Raw genomic sequence first — 24,572 nt, forward strand, 5'->3', positions numbered from 1 at the left:
ACCAATAAGGTGGATACCTTGAGTTGTAGTACTCCCTCCAATCCAAATCCGTTATCGCAGGTTCAATGAACCTAGATAGATGTTGACCTTATTTTACCTAAATAGAGTATACCAGTAAGAGGAAGTATTTAAGCTTTACCAAAATATACAGATATGCAAATGTAGACTAATGCTACACACCAATTCCTGAATATGCCGACATGTCTAAATCCCCGTTTGGATGCGTTATTTTCAAGGAGCGTCTAGAGATTAGTCGCCTGAGACTTAATAAGTCTAAGTCGCTGACATCAGTAACTTATTAAGCAGTGTACTACTTTAATTTTGACGTCCAGTTTTGTGTGTTCGCATTTTTACTAGAAAAAATAATCTGTGCAACCATTTAAGACATAAGAAATATCTTAATAGCAATTTATGTGTAACTGGAAAAAACTCAGTTGCAATCCACATGTAAGTGGAAATTCTTAGTTGCGACGCATGCGTAACTGAAAAAATCTCAATTGCAACTCACATGTACGTGGAAATTCTTAGTTGCAACATATGCGTAACTGGAAAAATCTCAGTTGCAATGCTCATGCAATTGGAAAAAAAATATCAGTTGCAACCCACATGTAAGTGGAAATTCTTAGTTACGACGCGGGCGTAACTGGAAAAATTCTCAGTTGCAACCCACATGTATGTGGAAATTCTTAGTTGCAATATATGCGCAACTAGAAAAATCTCAGTTGCAACGCTAATGCAATTGGAAAAACAAAATCAGTTGCAACTCACGTGTAACCAAAAAACCTCAGTTGCAACCCACGTGCAACTGGAAATATGTCGTTTGCAACACACGCGCAATTGGAATGCGCGGTAAGCGGTTCCATGGGAGAGAGAAAGACGCCTTATAAATATGAACCGTCACCATAGCCCACTTCACAAAGCCCGCAAAAAACAAGTCAGCCCGCTTACACGTCGGGCCAACAACAACAGAAACACACACAAACAGCCAAAAGTCGGAGCACGAATCTACAAGCACAAAATACGAATCTCCAAGCGCTCGACTTAAACTTATTAAGTATAACGCACCTGATTTCCAGCAAATTCGTATTTTCAAAGTATATTGAAGAATGAGCTCCAAACCTTTTCTTTCAAAAACCATGGTTTTACCAAAAGTGAATTATGTCTTCTGCCAAGCAGTGAAATACCATGTTTTTTTTACAATCAATACCGAAATACCATGGTTTTGGAATACTTCGTTTTCACTAAAACGGTGCTGCCAAACTTGAGCCAAGGATTTCGGTACGCACGGCATTTGCGGCGGTTGTTTTGGCGCCCGAATCCCAAATAGGCGTTTCAGAATCCCGCGCGACGGCCTTCTCAATTCCTGTCCGTCCGATCCCCTCTGCCCGCGGCCATTTCCACTCATCTCCACCGTCCAACCGTCCCCCATCCCGCAATAGCGCACCAAGCGCTTGCTCGCTCGCCGTCCCTCGCCTTCCTGCTCCCGCCGCCGCCCGCCGTCGCCTCTTCTCCCCGTCTTTCCGACAAGGCTCGACGAGGAGATGCAGCCCAAGATCAACGCCTTCTTCAAGCGCCAGCCCCCAGATCCGGATCCCAACAGGTTCTTCTTCTTCTTCTTCTTCTTCTTCTTCTCTCTTCCCCGATCGAAAACACCGTCCCGCAGCTCCACCTTCGCGAATCCGTCCGGCTGATCCGCGCCTACGTTCTTGCGCAGCGCCGACGAGGCGCGCAGGGAAGGCGGCGGCGCGGCGGAGCCGAGGAGGCCCAGGAGCGCGACGGACGCCAAGGTGCTGAACAAGAAGCGGAGCTACGGGCAGTTCCACCTGGAGCTGGGCCAGCCCGACTTCCTCCTCCACGCGTGCGCGGTCTGCGGGATGATGTACGCCCGCGGGAACGACGAGGACGAGAAGGTCCACAGGGCTTACCACAGGACCTACTTCCAGGGCGTCCCCTTCAAGGTCCCGGTTGTCTCTCTGATAGTTGCGGTGTCGACTGTCCCTGTCTGTTTCTTGCGTTTTCTGTGACACGAGAAGAGTTCTTTCTGACCGCAGGGTTGGCGCGACGAAACCGTGGTTGCGAGGTCGGAGGGCGGTGACAGGATTATTCTCGCAGGTGGGGAGAATTCTTGTACACGGAACAGCAAGGTATTTCTGTTTGCTGAACTCACTTTGTTATGTCCACAGATGCATGACTTTCTGAAGAAATGTGGACTGTTAGTTCACTGATAGCTGTAATATGTATGTGTCTATGACTAATTACTACTGGAAGCCTGAGCCACTTGTACAAACAATCCACATGTTGACATTATAAATGTAGATGCAAATGTGGCACAGACTTGGGTTTTTTTTGGCAGGCTTACTTTGTCTATAACTATTTACTCCTAAACTGTAAGCTTACTGGTAGCTGTAATATGTATGTGTCTATAACTAATTGCTTCTACAAGCCTTAGCCACTTCACAAACAGTCCACATCTTGGCATTAGAGAAACAGCTGCACATGTATCCATGTAGGTGGCCTTCACCAAACCAAGGTTCTGAAGAAATGCAGAACTGCAAATAGCAATTTACTGATAGCTGTAATCTGCATATGAGTCTACTTGCTGCTAAAAGGCTGAGCCACTTTAGAAACAATCCAATTTTGACCATGTAATGCCATGTACATATGTCAGGTTCAGGAGGTGGTCAAAGTGGTGGAGAAGGAGCTGGGGTTTGGTGAAGGCAGGCTCCTTCATAAGCTTTGCAAGGTAACTTACAGCCTGAATTCCCATACGTGGTATAACAACATGAATGCAATACGTTTTGTCTTCCTGCAAATAAAAGGATCATTGCTGCTGCATAGGTTTATCTGTTCGTATCCAGTGGGAGGATAGTGGGATGTCTTGTTGCCGAACCGATAAAAGCAGCACACAAAGTTATTCCGAGCTCCTCATCAGAAGACAAACATGAGTTACCAGACAATAAAATTAAACCAGCACAAGCAAACCATACATTAGAGTTTGGGAAAGTAAGTTTCAAGAGGGAAGTCTTAAGACGGCATAATCATCCTGACAAGAACAGAGAAGAGAGCCAGGGCCCTGGTGCCATAATCTGCCAACAAGAAGCTGTCCCTGCTGTCTGCGGATTCCGGGCCATCTGGGTGGTGCCCTCACGCAGAAGAAAGGGACTAGGGTCGCAACTAATGGATGCCGCAAGGTATGTTCTCCAGGCCCCTTTTCCACATTTTGCTTGCTCTGATGCTCGTAGCCGTTTCATGCCTTGAGAACTCATCACTGCCAAACATTAACAATTCTCCTTAACAATGAGACATGATTGCATTCTGTGTCAATTTACACGACTTTTTTACCAGATTGCATCACCCAGCAAATATCACCGATTTGTCGAGCTTTCCTCTCATGTCTGACGTTGCTACTTTGATTCGTCTCCTGCAGGAACAGCTTTCGCGAAGGCAGTGCGCTGGGGATCTCGCAATGCGCTTTCACTCCACCAACCTCTGCTGGCAAGGCACTGGCGTCGAGTTACTGCAAGACGAACGCATTCTTGGTCTACAGGGAGGGTGATGTATAGTAGATGACGCTCCCATTTATGGATAGCTAACTGACAAACAGTTGTAAATTTGTCATGTTGAATATAAACAGTACAATTTCTGCTGTACCCAGTGAACAGAAGAGGTTATAACGACACTTTGCATATGTGATCCTCTTTGACAGCAGTGTATTCTCATGATTTCTCACTTCCCACATGATCTTGACAGTCAAATGTTGTTACGCGCTATTATCAGTGTGTTGACATCAGTAACCGAGATCATAATGTTCAGCCGATAGCAAGTACGGAGTAAAATGGCTGTAGGCAAACACAACCAGAATAACTGGAACAGCATAAGCACTCAACCTTGACCTTTCCATAAAAAGAAATGCATGAACATATCATTCAACTGACCAGCAATATCATTATCAAAGGACAGACTGATCTAGAATGCTTGCACAATACAAGCTTAAACAGAAACTAGAAGATGCAACCTATTCTAATGTTTCCTCGTTGATGGACCATGTATGGCAGCAGCTGCATACTCATCAACTTCTGCTTTTGTCAGTGATGGCTTTAGCGACCTTACTGCAGCCTCAAAATGAGCCTTGTCTATCGAACTTGCAGTGATATCTTCCCTCAGTGCCAACATTCCTGCTTCCCTGCACAGACCTTCGAGATCAGCACCGGTGAACAGCTCGGTGCGCTCCGCTATCTTCCCAAGGTCCACATCCTCCCCTAACCCCATCTTGCGTGTTTTGATGCGTAGTATCTCATGCCGACCTTGCGCGTCTGGTGGGGGAACATACAACACCTGCAGGCCAAGAGAAATTTATGATCAGTTACTGCTGATGAACATGTCAGAGACCCAGAGACGGGGAAATACCATATCAAAACGCCCTGGGCGGAGAAGAGCTGCATCGATTGCCTTGGGACGATTAGTAGCAGCCAAAACAATAATGCCCTACAATCGAAAGCCCGATAACCTCTTAATGAACAAAGATGTAGATGCTCAGTAGAATTATGTTAAAAACTATCAGCAAGCTAAGACATACCGTAGCCAGTTCTAAACCATCCATTTCAGTCAACAAAGTTGATAGGAGTCTTTCTCCTACTGTGGCATTGCCACTGCCCCCATCAGGACCAGTTCTGCATACAAGTATCAACCTAAGTTATACCGTTGCGAATTTAGCTTCTCGACAGTGAGTACTCAGTACTGAAAAGATTCACAAGTACACAACTAAAGTTCAAATAAAACTTGGTTCAGGTCCTGACAAGAATAAAATTCAGGAACAGTTTCAAATAGTTAACTCCTCTAGTCCCTAATGCATGAACAAGTTCTACATGATGTGCACCATAATAGATACAAATTACTTGGTCAGATAGGAGCAACAAAAGAATATAGAGATTATTATCTATTCTCATTATTTCTACAAGTCCTCTTTTACTAAAAGCACACATTACTTAATGTACATTTGAAGTATATATGTTCACAGTTAAATTGAAGTGTCTATGTTCGATATCTAGGACAAAAGGAGGCCCGTGCATACCTTTTAGGGGCAATTGCATCAGCCTCATCAAAAAATATAATGCTTGGAGCAGACAGACGTGCCCTCTGGAATGTTCTTCGCAACAAAGCTTCACCTTCTCCAACATACTTCGAGTATAGTTCTGCACCACTGGTTGACAATATATTTCAAAACAAAGTTGGCTTTCGATGAAGAGCAAATCTCGAACAGCAGGTGGCTAGGCTAACTAGTTTAAGTTTATCCAAACTGCATGATACTATAATAATTAAACCAACAAATACTTCTATTATGCCAGCTTGATCAAAATACCATATGAATTGGTCTGTGCCTAGAAAAAGTTCATGTTTATTCCTTCCTGTGACCACTATCTCAGTTCTCACTATATCTGGGATTAACTGGGCTCAGCTTGATAATAAATGTACAGAGTCTTTCGCATAGTAGGATAGAGAGCTGTGATTTGATTCAAAGAACTGACACAGTAATCGTTCTATGACAAACCTCAAAGAAAAGAAAGAAGCTTGGGCAGCATGTGCTGCAGCCTTGGCAAGGGTGGTCTTTGAGCACCCTGGAGGACCATGCAAAAGCACACCACGAACTGGTGATATCCCTAGTCTAGCAAATGCAGCAGCATGCTTGATGGGCCACTCAACAGCTTGCTGAAGCTTTTTCTGAAGCATAGAAACAATCACCATTACAGCAGCTTTATTGTAAAACAGACAAAAATATGAAACATATCCCACCTTTAGATCTTTCAAACCTCCTATATCATCCCATGAAACAGTTGGAGCTTCTTTAGTTACCCCTCTTATCATGCTTGCTTTGGCCTCAGATCTAGCAGACTCCCAATCTTCCATGAGTAGTGTGATCATCTCCTCATCCTCAGATGAGTTTGATAATCTACGATAAGCAAATCTGGCAGCTTCTCGACATAGAGCTTGTAAATCAGCTCCAACATAACCATTGCAGTATCCAGCAATAGTCTGAAGATCGACAGTTTCATGAAGATGCAGATCCTTGGTATGAAGCTACAAAATGAAGGTTGTAAGACTATACTGTAGGTAAAAATTCATGACATCAGTTAATGGATTCAGACAATGCAGGTTGTCAGTGTTATGTTACAGACATTTTTAGACACAGTGCATATAATATCAAGTAGTGGCCAGTGACAATACTACCTATCAGTTCTATACAAAGATTCCAAGTCATGCATTCCAAACGCATAATACTTTGCAGATTTAACCATACAATCGGATAGTAAGAAGCATTATGCAACATAGAAGTCATCAAAGACATGCATAACAAATTGAATACTGATCCAAAGAGAAATCTTAAATTACCTCAAGAATCTGCACCCTTTCTTCTACAGTAGGAACAGAGACCTCAATCTCTGAGTCAAAACGTCCTGGCCTTCTCAATGCTGGATCAATGGCATCCACCCTGCACATTACGGGACGAGATATTGTTTCAATAGTAGAACAGTTTCTATGAGACGATATATATACTATGGTCTCGTCCTACTAAAGGGGATCGTAAACATGGCCATTAAAAACAGAAACTCCAATTTCCTACCTGTTAGTTGACGCGACAACAACTACGTGAGGAAGCCTCTTCGACGACTTCTTGTTTCCATCCATCAAAGTTAGCAGCTGACCAACAATGCGGGACCCCTGCTCTCTCCTGTGAAAGCACATTAAAAATTCAGGTTTTGACAGGTGCAAAAGATGTAATGGTATAAGAAACATACTTGCTGTCACGTCGCGGACATATAGCATCCAATTCATCGATGAAAATGATGGCTGGCCTGCCCTGCGATGCCTGAGAGTACGCTTCGGCAAAAGCTTCACGCAGGAACCTCTCACCCTCCCCAGCATGAGGTTTATGCACAGCATACGGCCTGCCAAGACAGGCACAATAAAAGCAAGTGACGATCATGCTCAAATGCACATCAGGGAGCAAATGAAATACTCCTATTTGGCGGATTAAAGATTCAGTTATCAAAGTCATGGAGTCAGTACTCGATCATTGTCAGGTGCGCGTTGCACTCCCGGACGATGGCTTGGACAAGGCTTGTCTGACAAGAACAACGAGAAGCAATCTTAGGAAACGTACAGGCCAATGTTTGAAGGAGGATCAAGGCGTGGCCGTTGAGAGTGCGTTACCTTTCCCGTGCCAGGGGGGCCGTAGAGCAGCAATCCTCTGGGCCACTGCAGAATAGAAGCTCGTGCGGCACACGGAGCAGAAATTGGTCAGACGAAGGCGCGCTGGGTGCTGAAATTGGTGTGGGGGGAGTAGAAGGGGACAGACAGGTGGTAGTACCTTGAGGCCGAGCAGGCGGGACTCGTGGGCGTAGAGGAAGGGGTACACCACGAGCTCCCGGAGAGCTTGAAGGGCCATGCGGTTCCCGGCGATAGCCTCCTCCGCCCGCCAAGCTCCGTCCGGCTCGCCGCCGTCTCCATTGCTGCCGCCGTCGACGCCTCTGCTCCCCGCGGCCATCACCTCGCCTAGTCGATTAGTTTGCTGCTCTCTGGAAGTAGTGCGACTGCCACGGCTGTTCGGCTGCGGCGGGGGGCTGGACGGTGCCTCGTCGCCGGAGCAGCGGTACCCTGGCTCGACTGGCGGCGGACGGAGGTGAGTTTAGGATCCCACGGTATGATTGCTGCACCCCCATGGGGCCTCACTGCAGCTGGATTTTGGCCGTCCGATCGAGTGCCGACGCGGCGCGATCTCAGCCCGGCCGCTCTGTTCCGGGCGCGAGGCCCTCGCGCGAACCCACATTTTATCCATGGGTCGTGTAAAAGCCCGCCCGGCCAGACCACTCGCGTGCTGAGACAAAACCGGAGACCCAAACCAAACCCTACCCATTCGCCTCCACATCCTCCAATCCTCGCGTGATGTCCTCCCCAATCCCCTCGTCTCTCTCTCCTCTCTCCCACCCCCGCCTCCGCCGCCATCCACCCTCCTCCACCACCGTTCGGCTCTCCGTGCGCGTCTCTCCTGGTCACGGTGCGAGACATCGATCAGGCAAGCAGCCCATTCTCGACTTCGGCCACCACCGCCGCTCCCAACCGCCGCCGCCGGCCGACGAGGAGAGGCCGAGGATGTTCTTCCACATCGTCCCGGAGCGGAACATGCAGCCGCACCCGCGCCACTTCGGCCCGCACCTCCGCGACAAGCCGGTCGCCAAGCTCATGAAGGACGCCGAGGGCACCCGCGGTAGGGTTTCCGTCAACCCCCTCCTCCGCCGCCCGCCTCCTCCTCCGGCTCGCGCGAGCCCTAGAGCCGGGGGCGCCGAATCTCATTGGCCGTATCATGCGGCGGGCGGCACGGGTTCGTGGTGGCGATCACGGGGTGGAGGAGGTCGGGAAGGGGCTCATCCGGAGGGCACGGGCTTCGCTACCTTCCCCGTCAAGTACCAGCTGCGTCGTCTTCCGGCCCTTCAAGGGCGAGATCCTCGAGGTCGTCGTCACCATGGTCAACAAGGTGGGCTTTTACTCGACCGTCCGTATTGTGGCCTTCTTATCCGCAGCGTGATGTGCTCGCAAGGCCCGGCTTATCGAACTTCGATTGCTTGGTCTCCGCTGCATGGGGTTCTTCGCAGGCCGGGCCTATTCGGATCTTCGTGTCAAATCATGTGAGTGGCTTCGTGCTTTTAATTGAGCTGCTTTGTCAAACTCGGTGGAGCAAATCGATAAACTTCAGAATTCTCTATGTGGTCAATTATTCAAGCATAAGCTCTTACAAGTTCTTGTTTACCTTTCACATTCTCGCTCACTGGGTGTGTTTTCTCGCTTTTGTATGCAGCTTGATTCCCGATGATATGGAGTTCCAATCCGGTGATGTGCCAAACTACACAACTTCTGATGGATCGGTATGCTTATTTTTGTACAAGTGGTTCCTATTATTCTTCTCGTCTTCGGTAACTACTGGCTTAGTGTCACTTGCATTACTACGGACTTCACCAGTACATTCATGCTTAAAACAAGTAAAATATTTATTTAGATTAATGATTATCCCTTTCAGCTTTTATATTTTGTAAGCATATCAAATTTACTCGGCTTTTGCTTTCTAAAGATGGTAATGTTTGTTTACAGTTGCATACGAGGTTGTTTGGCTTGTTGAAGAATTAAAGCAACGTGATATTACATGTTGAATGACTAACTACTTATTTTGTTGGTTTGGTGAGAAAATAAAGAAAAGAAACAAACTCCACAAGAAAAATAGGGATAAGAAGGTCCACGAGTCTGCGTATTTTCTTTTGTGTGAGAGAGCGAGGTTAGCACCATACCACTGCCGCGCCACCACGATCACGAACTCCCTTTTATATTATGATAGTACACCTGTGCACATCGGGCAGGTCATTTCACTTGTTATTTTACTCTTATTGGAGCTTCTTTAAAATGATATATTTTTTGAGAGTCTTTAAAATGATATTGCCACCGCCCACCGGCAGGCGTGCGCCACGGCGTCCATGTCGGCAGGAAGCCCATGCCGCCGCCGGAGGAAGCCAAGGCCGCCGTCGCAACATCCCTCGCGCCATCACGGGAGAGGAAGAGTAGGCCGCTCGCCCCGCAACCTCACATCGTCCCTGCCGCTTCGTAGGTAGCAAGAAGTGGTCGTCGCTTCGCGGCTCTTGGGGTGGAAAAGGTGGAGGTCGTTGGGAGATGGGGTGTCCGCGGGATCCCTCTCGCTTCCATGGCGTTAGTGACAAAATCCCAAGCCCTAGGTAATTTTCTTCTTGTTCAGTGCCATGAATCATCTCCTACTCCCTGTGCAGCCTTAATGGATTTATTTCTTCCCCTGCACATCTTCTATTTGAATGGAGCCAGGAATGTACCAATGTGAATTTGTAGTACTCGCCGTATAAGATAATGACAAAAGCCTATTACCTGCGACATATGTGAGGAAGGGTTTGGCCAATAAGGGTATACCGAGATGTACAAGCATATTTTCATCATGTCAGCTCACCGGCTTGGATTGTTATTATTGCTTTTGCATGTGTGAAATTTCATATTTGTTTGTGTAGGTTTTTTTCTTTTATCTTCGCAGTACAAGGTTTTTGACAAAAACCTCGTAGGGGGGAGATTAATCTATGTATTATCTTTGCATTATTGTTTATTCAAGTAAGTTCTTTTTCTCAAGTTTATCCTCAATCACCGATAGTAACTCGAGTTGTTGGTCTAGCTCCTTGCAATAGGTCAAGATTATGGATCATGCTTGTGCGATGCACCTATTTGGATTGGACAAGAACTAAAATAACTATGTCTATATTAGGATCCCGCCACTAGACGTTCTTGTGCACTTTCCTCATGACACGGTTGGTCGAGGGCTTACCGGAGAAACAAGTCTGTTCATGGCACCGTTGCCGATGTCCCCGCCTGTTAGCCCGTAGAGTGTAGCATCTACAGTGTTACATACTCTCCATTCTTTCTCACATGTCGTGAATCCGAATTGGTTATTTGACTCGCTTTTTGTGCTTGGTAATTGTTCCATCGAGAAGTTGTTAATTGTTTGATCCAAGTAAATTTTCCGTTTATATTTGCGAGCTTCATTATTCTTTGAAATTTGTTGCATGTATCATGTAAATGCGTGTCCCATGCTGTTAATTGGATTATTGCAATTATTTGAGTGGCTCAAACTTCCCGGATAGTGATATTGAAGGGATTTCTACCGTATGAAGTTTAGGCGATGAAGGTCATTTTTCCGTACTCTCTGCTTTAGTGCATTTCACATATCTTCTCACAATACATAGCTCAACTAGCTTATTACCGTTGCAAATCATCCCCGCTAATCATCCCTTCTTGCAGATGATAAGAAGATTCTTGACTATACAAAGCAAGTATTTAGCCGCTGTGGTGTCATTTTCTTGTTGTGGGGGAAAGTGTGTTACAACCATTTTTTCGTCTCTTATTGGATAAGGTGATAACTAAAAAGTTATTTTGTGAGATTTTGGTCTGATATTCTTCGCGTTCTAAAAAACATTTTGTATCTATGTAGCTATGTATTTATGTGGGATAAGGATCATGGACAGCTGAGAACTGCACCGCACGAGAGAAGGCAGGAGGGGCAAAACTACTGTGCTCCACCACCTCCAAGCCCACTTTGTTGGTGAGTCTCATGATCTCTCTCTCTCTCTATGGAGCAGCAAGCCTCCGCGCGAGGTTGGCGCTTTGGAGCCCGAGGACTAGGCGTCCATGGCAAGGTGTACATGCTACCACCTCTTTCTTTATCTCCCTAATTTAATTTTTTTATAGTTCTATGCTTTAAATCCAATGAGAAATCTAATGATTTTTCCGTGGCTATTGTACTGATCTCGTTGTAATAGTATCCGATTTCTCGCTTTAAAATTGCTTGTTGTGAAGATTCAGTTAGGTGTAATTTTCCATCATCGTATTTGCAAATTGACTACCGCAAGCTTTGTTGCTATATTTTTTGAATATTTTATCACCTTCTCTTCATGCTCTTTGCAATACCCATTATTCATCTTACCAATGCCCATTTTTTCATACAACTCCTAGGCACGGGAGAAGAAGGTGGCACGTTCATCCTCGAGGTCGAGCCGGCCCCGATGCGCAGATCCTTGTGATGCCGGGACTGATGGTAAACATGGCTGCCGTTGTTTTCATTGCCTTGTCTTCCCCTGCCTTCCTAACATCGTATGTATTTCTTTGTTTTAGGCATATGCATAAAATTGGTGAGTGATGTAGATGATTTGGAGCTGATGTTATAATGGCATTCATATCATGGCAAGATGGTAAGGCTTCTATCTTTTGTATTGAGGTATCTTTTCATGATTGCTTGGTGGCCTCAACAAGTCATTAATTACATTTTGGACGTGTTACAAACTCGCCACGACACGAAACCAAAGATGTATTTTACACAAATCAAATAAAGTGTATTGGGAATAACCAGTGGTTATGCAATATACTTCTCGAGAGGGTCGGTCCATTTAACAATTGAGATACCAAAAATTTATTATAACTCTTTCGGTGACCTGGTTCTGACTTACAATTCCTAAATTTTGAACATTTCAGGAAAAGTAAATCCTATGTTCCATATCTTTTTCATCTTGAGATTTTCCTCAGACACTCAGACTCCACTATCCCTTTTTGGGTTTGGTTCTTCCTGTTTCCTGTTTAATGGTCAATCTTTCCTTCTATTGCTTGCTTTATATTGTGTTTCCATTTACTTTCCACTGATTTATTTTCGGTCTATTCTTTATGTAGTCACCTGCGTGCTTTTCTTCTTGTTCTTTGCAGGTCACCGTCATGTTGGAGCTTGCCGCCTCCGGTTGCTGGCTGTGTTTTTGGTGAGATTTGTTCAGTTTCTAGGTATGACATCATCTTCATGTCTCCCTCGTTGTTTCATGAAGTAAGCGAGACCGAGCTGCCTTTTCTATTTGACAAAGAAATCCTGCAATACTATTCTTTTGGATATATGTTGCTAGATTTTTTCCTATGGAAGGAGCGGACTATGTTGATGCAGCATAGGTTCCATTCCCTAGGTCCATCGTGCATAACATAGCTATTATGCGGATGTTAATATTATTTAACTGAATATTGGAACCGCATCCATTAAAATTTATCATCAACAGTTGCTAGTAGCAGAACTTTAGTTTTAGGTGCTCAGATATTAGGTTGGCTAGAGAAGAAAATGGATCGACTATGAAAAAGAAATTAGCAAGGCATAATTAAGATTTTCTGAAACACTTCATTTAGAATTGGTAGGCTTTGTAGTGATTGCGCCACTGTCATTTTGTTCTACCTCTACAAAAGCCCCACAAAGTATAACCTCCGGATCTACAAAAGCCTAGGTTATTTTACATGCTCATACACATGTACTCTTCTCGTCATTATATTACTTGGTAATTAGTATGAGGGTGCAAGCCATTGATCTTTTGCTGTGTAATAGAGGTAGGGAAAAGACTCTTCTACTTCTGTTATAAAGGCTGGCTATAAAATGTCAAGTTATTAGATGCTTTGCCTTTTTCTGGTTGAAAACAAGTGACGCAACTCAGGTTTTCAGCCATTGATATTTTCAGGTGTAATAAAAGTGAGATCTTGCTTATTTAGTATGCATGTTTTTATGCTTTGACCCGATGTTCTTATAGGTTGTCTTAATAACATGTTATATATGTACCGGGAATCCCCTTTTATTCCTGCTGTAAAGGTTAGAGTTGATTAGCAATGTCAACATTGTTAGATGGCTAGGCGTTTTCTGGTTCAAAGTTCTGTGAGCTAGCTGATGCTTACGAGCATCTCATTATTAACCCAGTGTATCTAAGCTTTTGTGTTGTTAGTTGCACACAACTTGTTAGAACAAAAAATAGTTTTCTATGGGTAGGCACATAACCTGCTAGGTTCAAATTGTTTTCGGTAGGTATGAGAATTTTTGTTTATTGGTTTTGTTCAATGTTTGCTTTCCCTTCGCTCTTCTGCATGCCTTGCTGTTACTCTATTGTTTTCCATTTCTCTTCTCTTATTCTATGATATGGTTTAATTTGTTCTGTTCATGGATTTTTTATTGCTATGGCTCTAGATGTTTTTAGGATATAGAATATGCTTCATGCTCTTTTTTGCAGGTTGTCTGTTGCGGGCATTGCTGCTCCTATTTCTCTCGCTGGGTAGTTCTCTATCTTTGCTTATACGACCACATATTTACCTTTCTTTGATGTGTTGTTTTTTCATTCAAGCATTTCCACACCTTGTTTCTATTAAGACTTTCCCCCGGCATGGTCTCGCCATTGTTCTTGTCGTCTCGCTTACTCGGTCAACTAGCCTTGTGTCTCTTTCTGCCGCTTCCGTAGTCTAGGTGCTTCTAATGAACCAAACTCCAGAGGCAAACTATTGTGTTGTGTGGTAATGCCCTAAGATTTGCACTCGTTGATTAAATATAAATCTGTATTTGTCCATCTATTATTTGTTGTCACAAGTTTTCCTTTCATAAGCAATGATCGTGATGCGAGTGCTTAGTTCCTTTTCCAGCATCTTGCAGCCTCACTCTTCTTTGCATATTGGTGTCTCGTTTTGATCAGATGGTTCCTGTTCTACTCTAATAGCCGTTGGAATTTTGGAAGGCCCATGGACTGTCCGTTCGGCATTTTTTCAAAACTAAAGTCCCTGTAGCGAAAACACATACTGTTTTAGGGCCAATGTTACCTATTTATCATCGCACGTGCAGTTCTTACTTTGCTTTGCTTTGGCATCTTTAGCCTGCTCTGCTGAGGAACATATTGTTTTGCCGAAGCTTTTCAAGTGGTTTGTGAAGCTCCTATGGTTACTTACATGCACATCATGAACAAATACACGTGTGATGGTCAGTACTCATTTGAAAAAAAACAATGGTAGTTGTGTTTCCATGGTCTGGTAATAATGTAGACCGAAGCTGCTCAGCTTTTTTCAGTACTCCGATATTTTTATTGCCCAAAACCAAACTACTCACTCCGATCCATAGTTGTCGGTGATTTAGTATAACTTTATTCTAAAAATCTAAATGAGCGACAACTAATATCAATCGAAGGGAGTATAAGACTCAGTATGTAGTTATGTACTATGTAGCTTAGATCCAGGAAAAGTGCAATACTATGTATTTGTTCTGTAATCTTTTAAATGTTGTGTTTCGAAATCTATTGATAGAGGTGACTTTGCGCTTGCAAAATTACCGAAATCTAATGACCGATCATCTTCCTGGGTAATCAAATAATTTGTTGTATTTCTTGTGCATGTCACATTGTGTTCTTTGTACTATATTGCCCTGTCCCTGGTGGTAGGAACACATTGTTTTGATTGGTGTGACTTCATGATAATGCATTTTACTTCCACCGTTTGATTTTTTCCCGCATGTTGCATAGTAATGCAATTTCATTCATATGTGATTATCAATTCACTGCTTTCATTCCCATAGTTTTATACTGTTGTTTCCTCTGTTTGCTCTTTTGTATATTTCTCATGTTGATTTTTTCTTACGCAACTAATCTGATCCAAGAACTATGTATTATTTAATTTCGTTTGTGAATGCTACCTCTTTATATATGCTTGCTGATGTCTCTTCTTTGGAAATTAGTGCCTCTGAATCCACGATGGGAGTTGAGTCAAAACCAGATGAAGCTTGGGTGAAGAGAACAAGAAAAGATGATGGCTCCATGGTTTTGTACAGGATGCCAAAAATGTTAGGGATTCATCCGTCCGGATCTGCAAGTAAACCCTGTTCCAGGAGTTACCTGTTGTGAACCTGAATGGGTCCTCTTTATATACATAGCTATTGTTTTTATCGAGGTGGTACATAGCTGTTGTTATCTCCGAAGCATCTATAAGTACATCTTTCAGATATATTTTCCTATTTTTGATTCATGTATGTATTGCATTTCTCTTATGTACCATCTGTTGCTCCGCACATGACACCAAATTGTTACCGACGTATTTAATATCGAATTTGTCCCTAAAAACATCAAGGTCTACTCGAATTTTGACTGTATATTTATTCCTCAATGTGTTATCACTCCCACTCGTCTAATATGTTAGTGCATAAGATTTAGAAGGAAGGCCTCACAATGATATTTTCGGAAAATAAATATTTTGTTGTCTTATTGATTTGTTTGATTAAATGCGGATGCCTATAATATTCATTTTTAAAAACCTACAATGGTTGGACATTTATTCATCGTTGTTATACAAATTTTAAAATTGGTATGAATTTAACGGGATCGTGCGCCAAGGCGCACCCCTAATCTAGTTTGCGTAACTTTAGGTGCTATAGGCCGCCAGAAGGAGATCGAGGTGGGCTCGGCCCATTTACTTTCCTGTTCGCTACTTCGATTTTTTTTTTCTTCCCTTCCTTTATTTCACACTATTTCCTTGAAAAGTGACTTTGGCACATAAGCTCTAGTGCTCCCGGTTTTAAAAAATAAATAAATATTTCTGAGATTACAAAAAATGTAAGCTTAAATTTTCACATACATAGAAATCTTCTGAATGCACTGCAAATTTTTTGGAAGAAAATATGTTGTATTATGAACTATATAAAAGAGATAAATTTCTGACAAAAATTGTCCCTATACACAACCATAATTTTTTGTGTGAACATTCTATTTCTATTTGCGGGCAGACGCTTGCGCGTCTTCTTCCTGGAGTCTTAGGAGACACTCCTCCTTGGACCGAGCACATTTGTCTGCCAGAGTGAATAGTTCTGGAGTGGTGTCAAGATCCCTTGTGTTCATCTTCTTCCTCATGCGAGGGATGCCCACATGGTACGCGGCCACAATACCTTCTCGAGTTATCTTGGGTATGGTGTGCAGTACTTGGTAGAACCGTTGCGTGAACTTGCGCAGGCTCTCTCGGGGCTTCTGTGATAGCTTGTTGTGGTCGATGATAGTTCCTGAGCGGTTAAACCCTCCTTGGAAGGTGCCCACGAACATTCACACAAATCCTCCCATGACTTGATGGAGCCAGCGGGCAGGCTGATTATCCATGCCCTGGTCTCGCTTTTCAGTGCGAGAGGGAACAAGTTGGTCATGACCCTCTCGTTCCCTCCCACCGCCTGAATAGCGGTGTAGTATATCTGCAAGAAATCTCTTGTGTTGGTCTTCCCGTTGTACTTGTTTGGGACATTGGGCCGAAACTTGGGGGGCCAGCTGACCTGCCACAGTTCCGTGGCGGAAGCGGCGTTGCTAGCTGAACAACTTCACGATGATGGCACTCCTGGAGATGTGTGTCCGAGCGTCTTCGCTATATCACCCGTCGAGGAACTGCCAGAGGTCCCTTGACTAGACGGTTCTAGAGGATTCCACTACGACATGATCACCGTCTCTCTCTCTGGCCGCATTGCTGGGAGATGCCCGCTCGTTATAGCCCCCGGGCGGTCACGAGGCGGTAGCCGACAACCATTCTTAGCTTCTGTGTGGGGTGGGGGAGGGGGAGCACACTTTCTCCTTGAAGCAAATTTAGTGGGTTGAAGTTACTGTTTTCTAGTTACAATCAAACTTACTTCCTCCGTCCGCAAACAAGTGGATGTTTTGCTTCAAACTTTGTCTTTAAAAGATTGTACTTCTACCTTTCCAATGTATTTCAAAGTAGTAAAAAGTACTTCTCTCTCATCGCACATAATTCAAACCCAATAATATTTACCACGTGTTATCTCAAATTTATACATGCTTTCAGTTTATTGAAGGTGAAATAATTAAAGAGAAGAAAGATGTTGGTTTACATCTTTCCAATACAATTATCTCCTCACTTGATAATATGTATTGAAAAACCCGTACATTCATTTATTTGTGGTATGTGTGGCCGAAAGGGAGTACAACTCAAAAGATGCCATTTGCCACGAAACTTGCAAAATCATGATAGAGATGTGCTAGCTTGTCGTGTCGGTCGGACTTTGCCGGCCACGCGTCCATTCCCCGGAGCGGGATGGCTGCAGGCTTGCAGCTGCCCCCCATCACTTGCAAATTGCAATGGCGCAGTGCACAACAGCGCATCGCTCTGACGAGTTTTGCCATCGAGTCGTGTGTTGTCTCGGCTGCCGCGGCGAGCCAGTCCAACCCGCACCAGTTTTGTCACAGAGACACACGTGAACGTGCCCAGTTTTTCAAGCCCGTCAAAATCCATGCTAAGAGCATCTCCAGTCGCGTCCCCCAAACCGTTCCCCAAAGCGCGCCGGATTGAGCGTTTGGGGGACGTATTTTGTTCGTGCCGCGTTTGGGGGACGTCGCTCCCCAGCCGCGTCCCCCAAACGCCGCCCCCAATCAGAAATTCAAATAGATGCATTCAAAAGAGATCGTTCCCGCCGGTTCGTCGCGATCGTAGTAGCGGCGATCGATCAAAGTACCGGGCGCGCGATCATATTGACATGCACCGGTGGTGCATGCAAATTAGAAGAAGGGGTTGGTCGACGGCGTCGTGTCCCGAGTCGACGCAGCCCGTCGAGCACGACGACCTCGTCGCGATCCGCCTCGTTCCCGTGCATGGTGCGTCCGCTCCGTCGCCGACGCGGAGGCCGACGCAGTGTAGCAAGTAGAAGACGCGCCGGCCCCGCTCTTGCCGCGCCGCCGCCGCCGCCGATGCCGATGCCGCCGCCAGGGCCGCCGCGTCCGCCGCCGCCATTTTGGCTTCGATGTCGTCGAGGATCCGGCCTTGAAGAAGTTGTCGCGCTCGCGTCCGGGGAGACATTCCTCCGTCGACGCTCTTCGGCGAGGACATGTCGTCCCCGCGTTTCTTGAGCTCCAGCCTTCTCCTCTTGCCTCTTGAGCAGCCTCTCGGCCCACCTTTGGTCGGCCTTCTTGTCGCGGGAGATAAAGGTCGAGGAGACGTCGGCGAGGCATTTCGTGATCGGACGCCGGCGTCTTCTCGTACGACGCAAGCCGTCGGCCAAGGCGGCCTTGGCAGCCTTGTTGCCGATAGACGCCCGCCGACGTCGCCGCCGACGCGTCCGCATCAATGGCGTCCTTCCCCTTGGACAACGACAGTGCGCGTCAACTTCCATTTCTCATTCACTTTGAGCTTGCCATAGCAATGCGTCGCCGCGAACGGCCCGTGACCATCCGAGTACTTGGCGTACAATTCCATAGCCCGATCAAACTAACCAAAGAAAGCAGTAGTCATTTCATCGAACACAATGTGGGCGCTACGGATTATGGAAGAAACAACTGTACTCGGCTTGGTCGACGGCCGGCGCCGCTGTCGCCTCCGGTCTCTAAGTCGTGATGGTACCCATGGAAGGAGTTCACCGACGCCTGGATGATGGCCCATCGCGTCGACATTGCCTTCTCGGCTCCTCTTCATTGGCACTTTCCGGTAGTCGCCGTTGATCGCCTTGCGCTCATCGAACCCGGCCTTGATCCTCGCCCAATACTTCCCGCCTTTTTGGTTGGCGCCGATGATGGAGTCATGGCTCACCGTCGCCCACGACTCGCGAGACAAAGATCTTCCAGTAACCGTCCACTTCGGGCCTCGTGTGCCCGACGCCCGTGCGCGGCGGTATAGGCGCGATTTGGCGGGAGCGGCGGGATTTGGCGGGAGTGTGGAGACGATCTTTCCCCGTGCCGCCGACGGGTCGGGCCCGCGTCGGTTGGCCTCGCTTTACGTTGTGTCCGGCGTCCCCGTGCGCCCCCGTGGACGGGGACGGCTCGGGCGCCGGACACCGCATCGGGCGCGCCGGACAAAAAAGGGCTTTGGGGGACGCGGCTGGAACGCTTTTTTTGTCCGGCGCGCCCCAAATCGCTTTGGGGGACGGTTTGGGGGACGCGACTGGAGATGCTCTTAGGGGGCACCGAACCAAAAATATGTTCCAGCCGCGTCTTCCAAAGCCCATTTTTGTCCGGCGTGCCTCCATACGGTGTCCGGCGCCCCGAGCCCGTCCCCGTCCCACAGGGGACGCTCCGGGCACGCCAGACACAACGAAAAGCGAGACGGGGAGTGGCGGGGCCGACCCGTCAGCGGCTCGGAAGCTCAGCCGCCGCTTACGTAGCGACGGTGCAGTTGCCGGGAAGCGGAACCGTCGCATCTGGCAACCGCGTCGACGACGCGGCAACCGCCGGAATGGAGTCGGGATTCCTCGAAGAGCAACCGCCGGTCTTTCGACTTCTGCGCCGCCGTTCATCCGCGGCTCAATAAGACCCGTACGTCGGCGCTTTGGATCTTCACCGGCCACATCCGACACCTCCGGGCCGACGATGAGCTACATCTCCGAGCTCCCGTCCGACACCTCCAGCCGAGGGAAAGCTCGTTGGATGGCGCCATTGGTGGGAGAAAGCTCCGACGCCCAGACAGCGACGACGATTCCCTCCCGCCACTTGACAGCCGCGGAGGAATGACCGGGCGTGGAGGAGGACGCGGAGGAAGAAGGGTCGAGAGGGGCGCGGTGGCCCGTGCGTAAGGCGAGGCGGGACGCGAAGGCCAATACCGCCAAGGCCAAGGCCAAGGCGCAGCCCGGCGAGCACCGGCGACAACGAGGAGGACTCCGACGCGTCGGCCGACACCGCCTCTTTGGAAGAGGTGACGAGCAGAAGCGCCACCGTGACGACGACGACGAGGCAGGGGCCATCATCGAAGAAGAAGTAGTAGTTTAAAATAATTTGTATGTAATTTAATTATGTTTTTTCGAAGTTTTATATGTATTTTGTTTATGTTGAACCGATTTGAATATTAGTAAAGAGTTTTATTCTATCTATTTAAATTATTTTTAATATTTGGGAGCGGCGTTTGGGGGACGCGACTGGGGAGTGATACGTCCCAAACGTATCTATAATTTCTTATGTTCCATGCTACTTTTATGATGATACTCACATGTTTTATGCTCATTATATGTCATATTTATGCGTTTTCCGGAACTAACCTATTGACGAGATGCCGAAGGGCCAGCCTGTCGTTTTCTGCTGTTTTGGTTCCGTAAATCCTAGTAAGGAAATATTCTCGAATCGGACGAAATCAATGTCCATCATCCTATTTTTCCACGAAGCTTCCGAGAACACCCGAGAGCCACCGTAGGAGAGCCCGGTGGGCCCGGATGATAAGGCGGCGCGGCCGTGGCCTGGGCCGCGCCCCTATTGTGTCACCACTCCGTCAGCCCTCCGACTCCGCCTCTCTCGCCTATTTAAAGATCCCCGACCTAAAACCTCGATACGGAAAAGCAACCGGTACGAGAAACCTTCCAGCAGCCGCCGCCATCGCGAAGCCAAGATCCGGGGGACGGAGTCTCCTGTTCCGCACGCCGCCGGGACGGGAAGTGCCCCCGTAAGGCTCCTCCATCGACACCACCGCCATCTTCATCAACGCCGTTGTCTCCCATGAGGAGGGAGTAGTTCTCCATCGAGGCTCTGGGCCTGTACCGGTAGCTATGTGGTTAATCTCTCTCCTATGTACTTCAATACAATGATCTCATGAGCTGCCTAACATGATTGAGATTCATATGAGTTTTGTATCACTATTCATCTATGTGTTACTCTAGTGATGTTATTAAAGTACTCTATTCCTCCTCGCATGGTGTAAAGGTGACGTGTGTGCATCATGTAGTACTTGGCGTAGGTTATGATCGTAATCTCTTGTAGATTATGAAGTCAATTATTGCTATGATAGTATTGATGTGATCTATTCCTCCTTCATAGTGTGATGGTGACAAGTGTGCATGCTATGTTAGTACTTGGTGTAATTGCAATGATCTATCATGCACTCTAAGGTTATTTAAATATGAACATCGAATGTTGTGGAGCTTGTTAACTCCGGCATTGAGGTGCTCTTGTAGCCCTACACAATTAGTGGTGTTCATCATCCAACAAGAGAGTGTAGAGTGGTTTTATTATGTGATCAATGTTGAGAGTGTCCACTAGTGAAAGTATGATCCCTAGGCCTTATTTCCGAACATCGAAACTCCGTTTATTTACTGTTCTGTTGCATGTTTACTCGCTGCCATATTTTATTCAGATTGCTATTACCACTCATATACATCCATACTACTTGTATTTCACTATCTCTTCGTCGAACTAGTGCACCTATACATCCGACAAGTGTATTAGGTGTGTTGGGGACACAAGAGACTTCTTGTATTGTGATCTGCAGGGTTGCTTGAGAGGGATATCTTTGACCTCTTCCTCCCTGAGTTCGATAAACCTTGGGTGATCCACTTAAGGGAAAACTTGCTGCTGTTCTACAAACCTCTGCTCTTGGAGGCCCAACACTGTCTACAGGAAAAAGAGTGTGCGTAGACATCAAGCACTTTTCTGGCGCCGTTGCCAGGGAGGAAAGGTAAAAGGCACTCATACTTCGGTCCCAGGTAACCAAGTACTTTTCTGGCGCCATTGTGTGTGTGCTCGAAGCTATTTCCTTTAGATCCTGCAATTGCATCTTTTTGTTTCTTGTTGAACACTAGTAAGGCATAATGGAAAACATCTGTGAGCTTTTTATACTATTTCCTGAGTCAAGACATGAATGGTTTAATGCGAAAATTAAAAAACCTATGGAACCTTATTTGCATGCTGGTAGTAATATTAGTATGAACGCTTTGAACATCATTGTTGATATAGAAAATTCTAAGCTTGGGGAGGTCGGTTTTGATGAAAATGATCTCTTTAGCCCTCCGGGTATTGAGGAGAAAGTTTATATTGATTATGATATGCCTCCCATATATGATGATTATAATGATAGTGGTCTTCTGGTGCCACCTACTATGGAGAGTAAATTTGATTATGATTACAATATGCCTCCTATATTTGATGATAGCCACTTTGTTGAATTTGCTCCCACTACAATTAATAAGAATGACTATGCTTATGTTGGGAGTAGTAATAATTTTATGCATGAGACTCATGATAAGAATGTTTCGTTTGATAGTTATATTGTTGAGTTTGCTCATGATTCCACTGAAAGTTATTATGAGAGAGGACAATATGGTTGTAGAATTTTTCATGTTACTAAAACACCTCTCTATATGCTGAAAATCTTGAAGTTGCGCTTGTCTAGTTTTCCTATGCTTGTTGCATTATGCCTACTTGACTTGTTTATTTACAAGATTCCTATGCATAGGAAGCATGTTAGTCTTAAATTTGTTTTGAATTTGTTTCTTGATGCTCTCTTTTGCTTCAACTACTATTTTTTGGGAGTGCATCATTAAAACTGCTGAGCCCATCTTAATGGCTATAAAGAAAGCACTTCTTTGGAGATAAACCATGTGTTTATTTTACTACAGCAATTTTGTTTTATATTTGAGTCTTGGAAGTTGTTACTACTGTAGCAATCTCTCCTTATCTTTATTTTATTGCATTGTTGTGCCAAGTAAAGTCTTTGATAGTAAAGCCAATACTAGATTTGGATTGCTGCGCAGGAATGCATTTCTTGCTGTCACGAATTTGAGCAGTGAGTCCCTCGTAGAAAAATCAAAAAATCTGCCAATTTACGTGCGTGATCCTCAGATATGTACGCAACTTTCATTAAATTTGGGCATTTTTATTTGAGCAAGTCTGGTGCCACTTTAAAATTCGTCTTTACGAACTGTTCGTTTTGACGTATTCTGCCTTTTATTTCGCATTGCCTGTTTTGCTATGTTTGATGGATTTCTTTGTTCCATTAACTTTCAGTAGCTTTGTGCAATGTCCAGAAGTGTTAAGAATGATTATGTCACCTCTGAATATATTAATTAGTCACTGAACCTCTAATGAGTTTGTTTCGAGTTTGGTGTGGAGGAAGTTTTCAAGGGTCAAGAGAGGAGGATGATATACTATGATCAAGAAGAGTGAAGAGTCTAAACTTGGGGATGCCCCCGTGGTTCATCCCTGCATATTTCAAGAAGACTCAAGCATCTAAGCTTGGGGATGCCCAAGGCATCCCCTTCTTCATCGACAACTTATCAGGTCATTTCTCTTGAAACTATATTTTTATTCAGTCACATCTTATGTGCTTTACTTGGAGCGTCTGTGTGCTTTTATTTTTGTTTTGTGTTTGAATAAGATATGATCCATCATGCTTGTGTGGGAGAGAGACACGCTCCGCTGTTGCATATGAACACATGTGTTCTTAGTTTTATCTTTAATGTTCGTTGCGAAGGGTGAATTGCTTCGTTCATTGTTATATGGTTGGAAACAGAAAATACTGCATGTGGTAAATGGTTTAATGTCTTGAATAATGTGATACTTGGCAATTGTTGTGCTCATATAGATCTTGTTTAAGCTCTTGCATCATGTACCTTGTACCCATTAATGAATAACTACATAGAGCTTGTTAAAATTTGGTTTGCATGATTGATCTCTAGAGTCTAGATATTTTCTGGTTGAGGTGTTTGAACAACAAGGAGACGATGTAAAGTCTTATAATGTTTGCAATATATTAATATGTAAGCTTTGCTGCACCGTTTCATACTTGAGTTTGCTTCAAACAACCTTGCTAGCCTAGCCTTGTATTGAGAGGAATTCTTCTCGTGCATCCAAATTCTTGAGCCAAATACTATGCCATTTGTGTCCACCATACCTACCTACCACATGGTATTTCTCCGCCATTCCAAAGTAAATTACTTGGGTGCTACCTTTAAAATTTCTATTCTTTGTCTTTGCAATATATAGCTCATGGGACAAATAGCTTAAAAACTATCGTGGTGAAGAATATGTACTTATGTGTCTTATTTCTTAGTAAGTTGCTTGTTGAGCGGTAACCATGTTTTCTGGGGACTCCATCAACTATTACCTTTGTTGAATATCATGTGAGTTGCTATGCATGTTCGTCTTGTCTGAAGTAAGGGCGATTTTCATGATCAAATGGTTTGAGTATGCATACTGTTAGAGAAGAACATTGGGCCGCTAACTAAAGCCATGATTCATGTTGGAAGTTTCAGCTGTGGACAACTAATCCTCAATCTCTTATGAGAATTTTAATTGTTGTTGAATGCTTATGCATTAAAGAGGAGTCCATTATCTGTTGTCTATGTTGTCCCGGTATGGATGTCTAAGATGAGAATAATCAAAAGCGAGAAATCCAATGCAAGCTTTCTCCTTAGACCTTTGTACAGGCGGCATAGAGGTACCCTTTTGTGACACTTGGTTGAAACATAT

The 24,572-nt window shown here is 45.2% G+C and overlaps 2 protein-coding genes, 1 long non-coding RNA gene and 1 pseudogene across 3 annotated transcripts; 3 read left to right on the forward strand and 1 right to left on the reverse strand.

Moving 5' to 3' along the window:
• The first annotated feature begins 1,541 nt into the window (after nt 1-1,541).
• Nucleotides 1,542-3,713, forward strand: LOC124671718 (protein CHROMOSOME TRANSMISSION FIDELITY 7-like). Its single transcript, XM_047208057.1, has 6 exons — nt 1,542-1,600; nt 1,715-1,958; nt 2,052-2,144; nt 2,669-2,743; nt 2,839-3,191; nt 3,428-3,713. The coding sequence occupies exons 1-6, from the start codon at nt 1,542-1,544 to the stop codon at nt 3,561-3,563; spliced, it is 960 nt and encodes a 319-aa protein (XP_047064013.1). The 3' UTR covers nt 3,564-3,713.
• A 162-nt stretch (nt 3,714-3,875) lies between these two features.
• LOC124676474 (cell division control protein 48 homolog B-like) lies at nt 3,876-7,631 on the reverse strand. The gene is made up of 12 exons (XM_047212524.1): nt 7,367-7,631; nt 7,210-7,254; nt 7,066-7,121; nt 6,795-6,944; nt 6,620-6,727; nt 6,388-6,487; nt 5,791-6,075; nt 5,549-5,718; nt 5,072-5,200; nt 4,577-4,670; nt 4,408-4,485; nt 3,876-4,335 (listed from the first exon to the last, which is right to left on the reverse strand). The coding sequence occupies exons 1-12, from the start codon at nt 7,541-7,543 to the stop codon at nt 4,021-4,023; spliced, it is 1,707 nt and encodes a 568-aa protein (XP_047068480.1). The 5' UTR covers nt 7,544-7,631; the 3' UTR covers nt 3,876-4,020.
• Nucleotides 7,632-8,121: 490 nt separating this feature from the next.
• LOC124676726 lies at nt 8,122-15,232 on the forward strand (annotated as a pseudogene).
• Nucleotides 10,901-11,636, forward strand: LOC124676727. Its single transcript, XR_006993769.1, has 3 exons — nt 10,901-10,966; nt 11,045-11,155; nt 11,566-11,636. It is a non-coding gene; the product is annotated as an uncharacterized LOC124676727 (long non-coding RNA).
• Nucleotides 15,233-24,572: the final 9,340 nt, after the last annotated feature.

Source organism: Lolium rigidum, chromosome 7 (genome assembly GCF_022539505.1).
Source record: "Lolium rigidum isolate FL_2022 chromosome 7, APGP_CSIRO_Lrig_0.1, whole genome shotgun sequence".
Lineage (NCBI taxonomy): Eukaryota > Viridiplantae > Streptophyta > Magnoliopsida > Poales > Poaceae > Lolium > Lolium rigidum.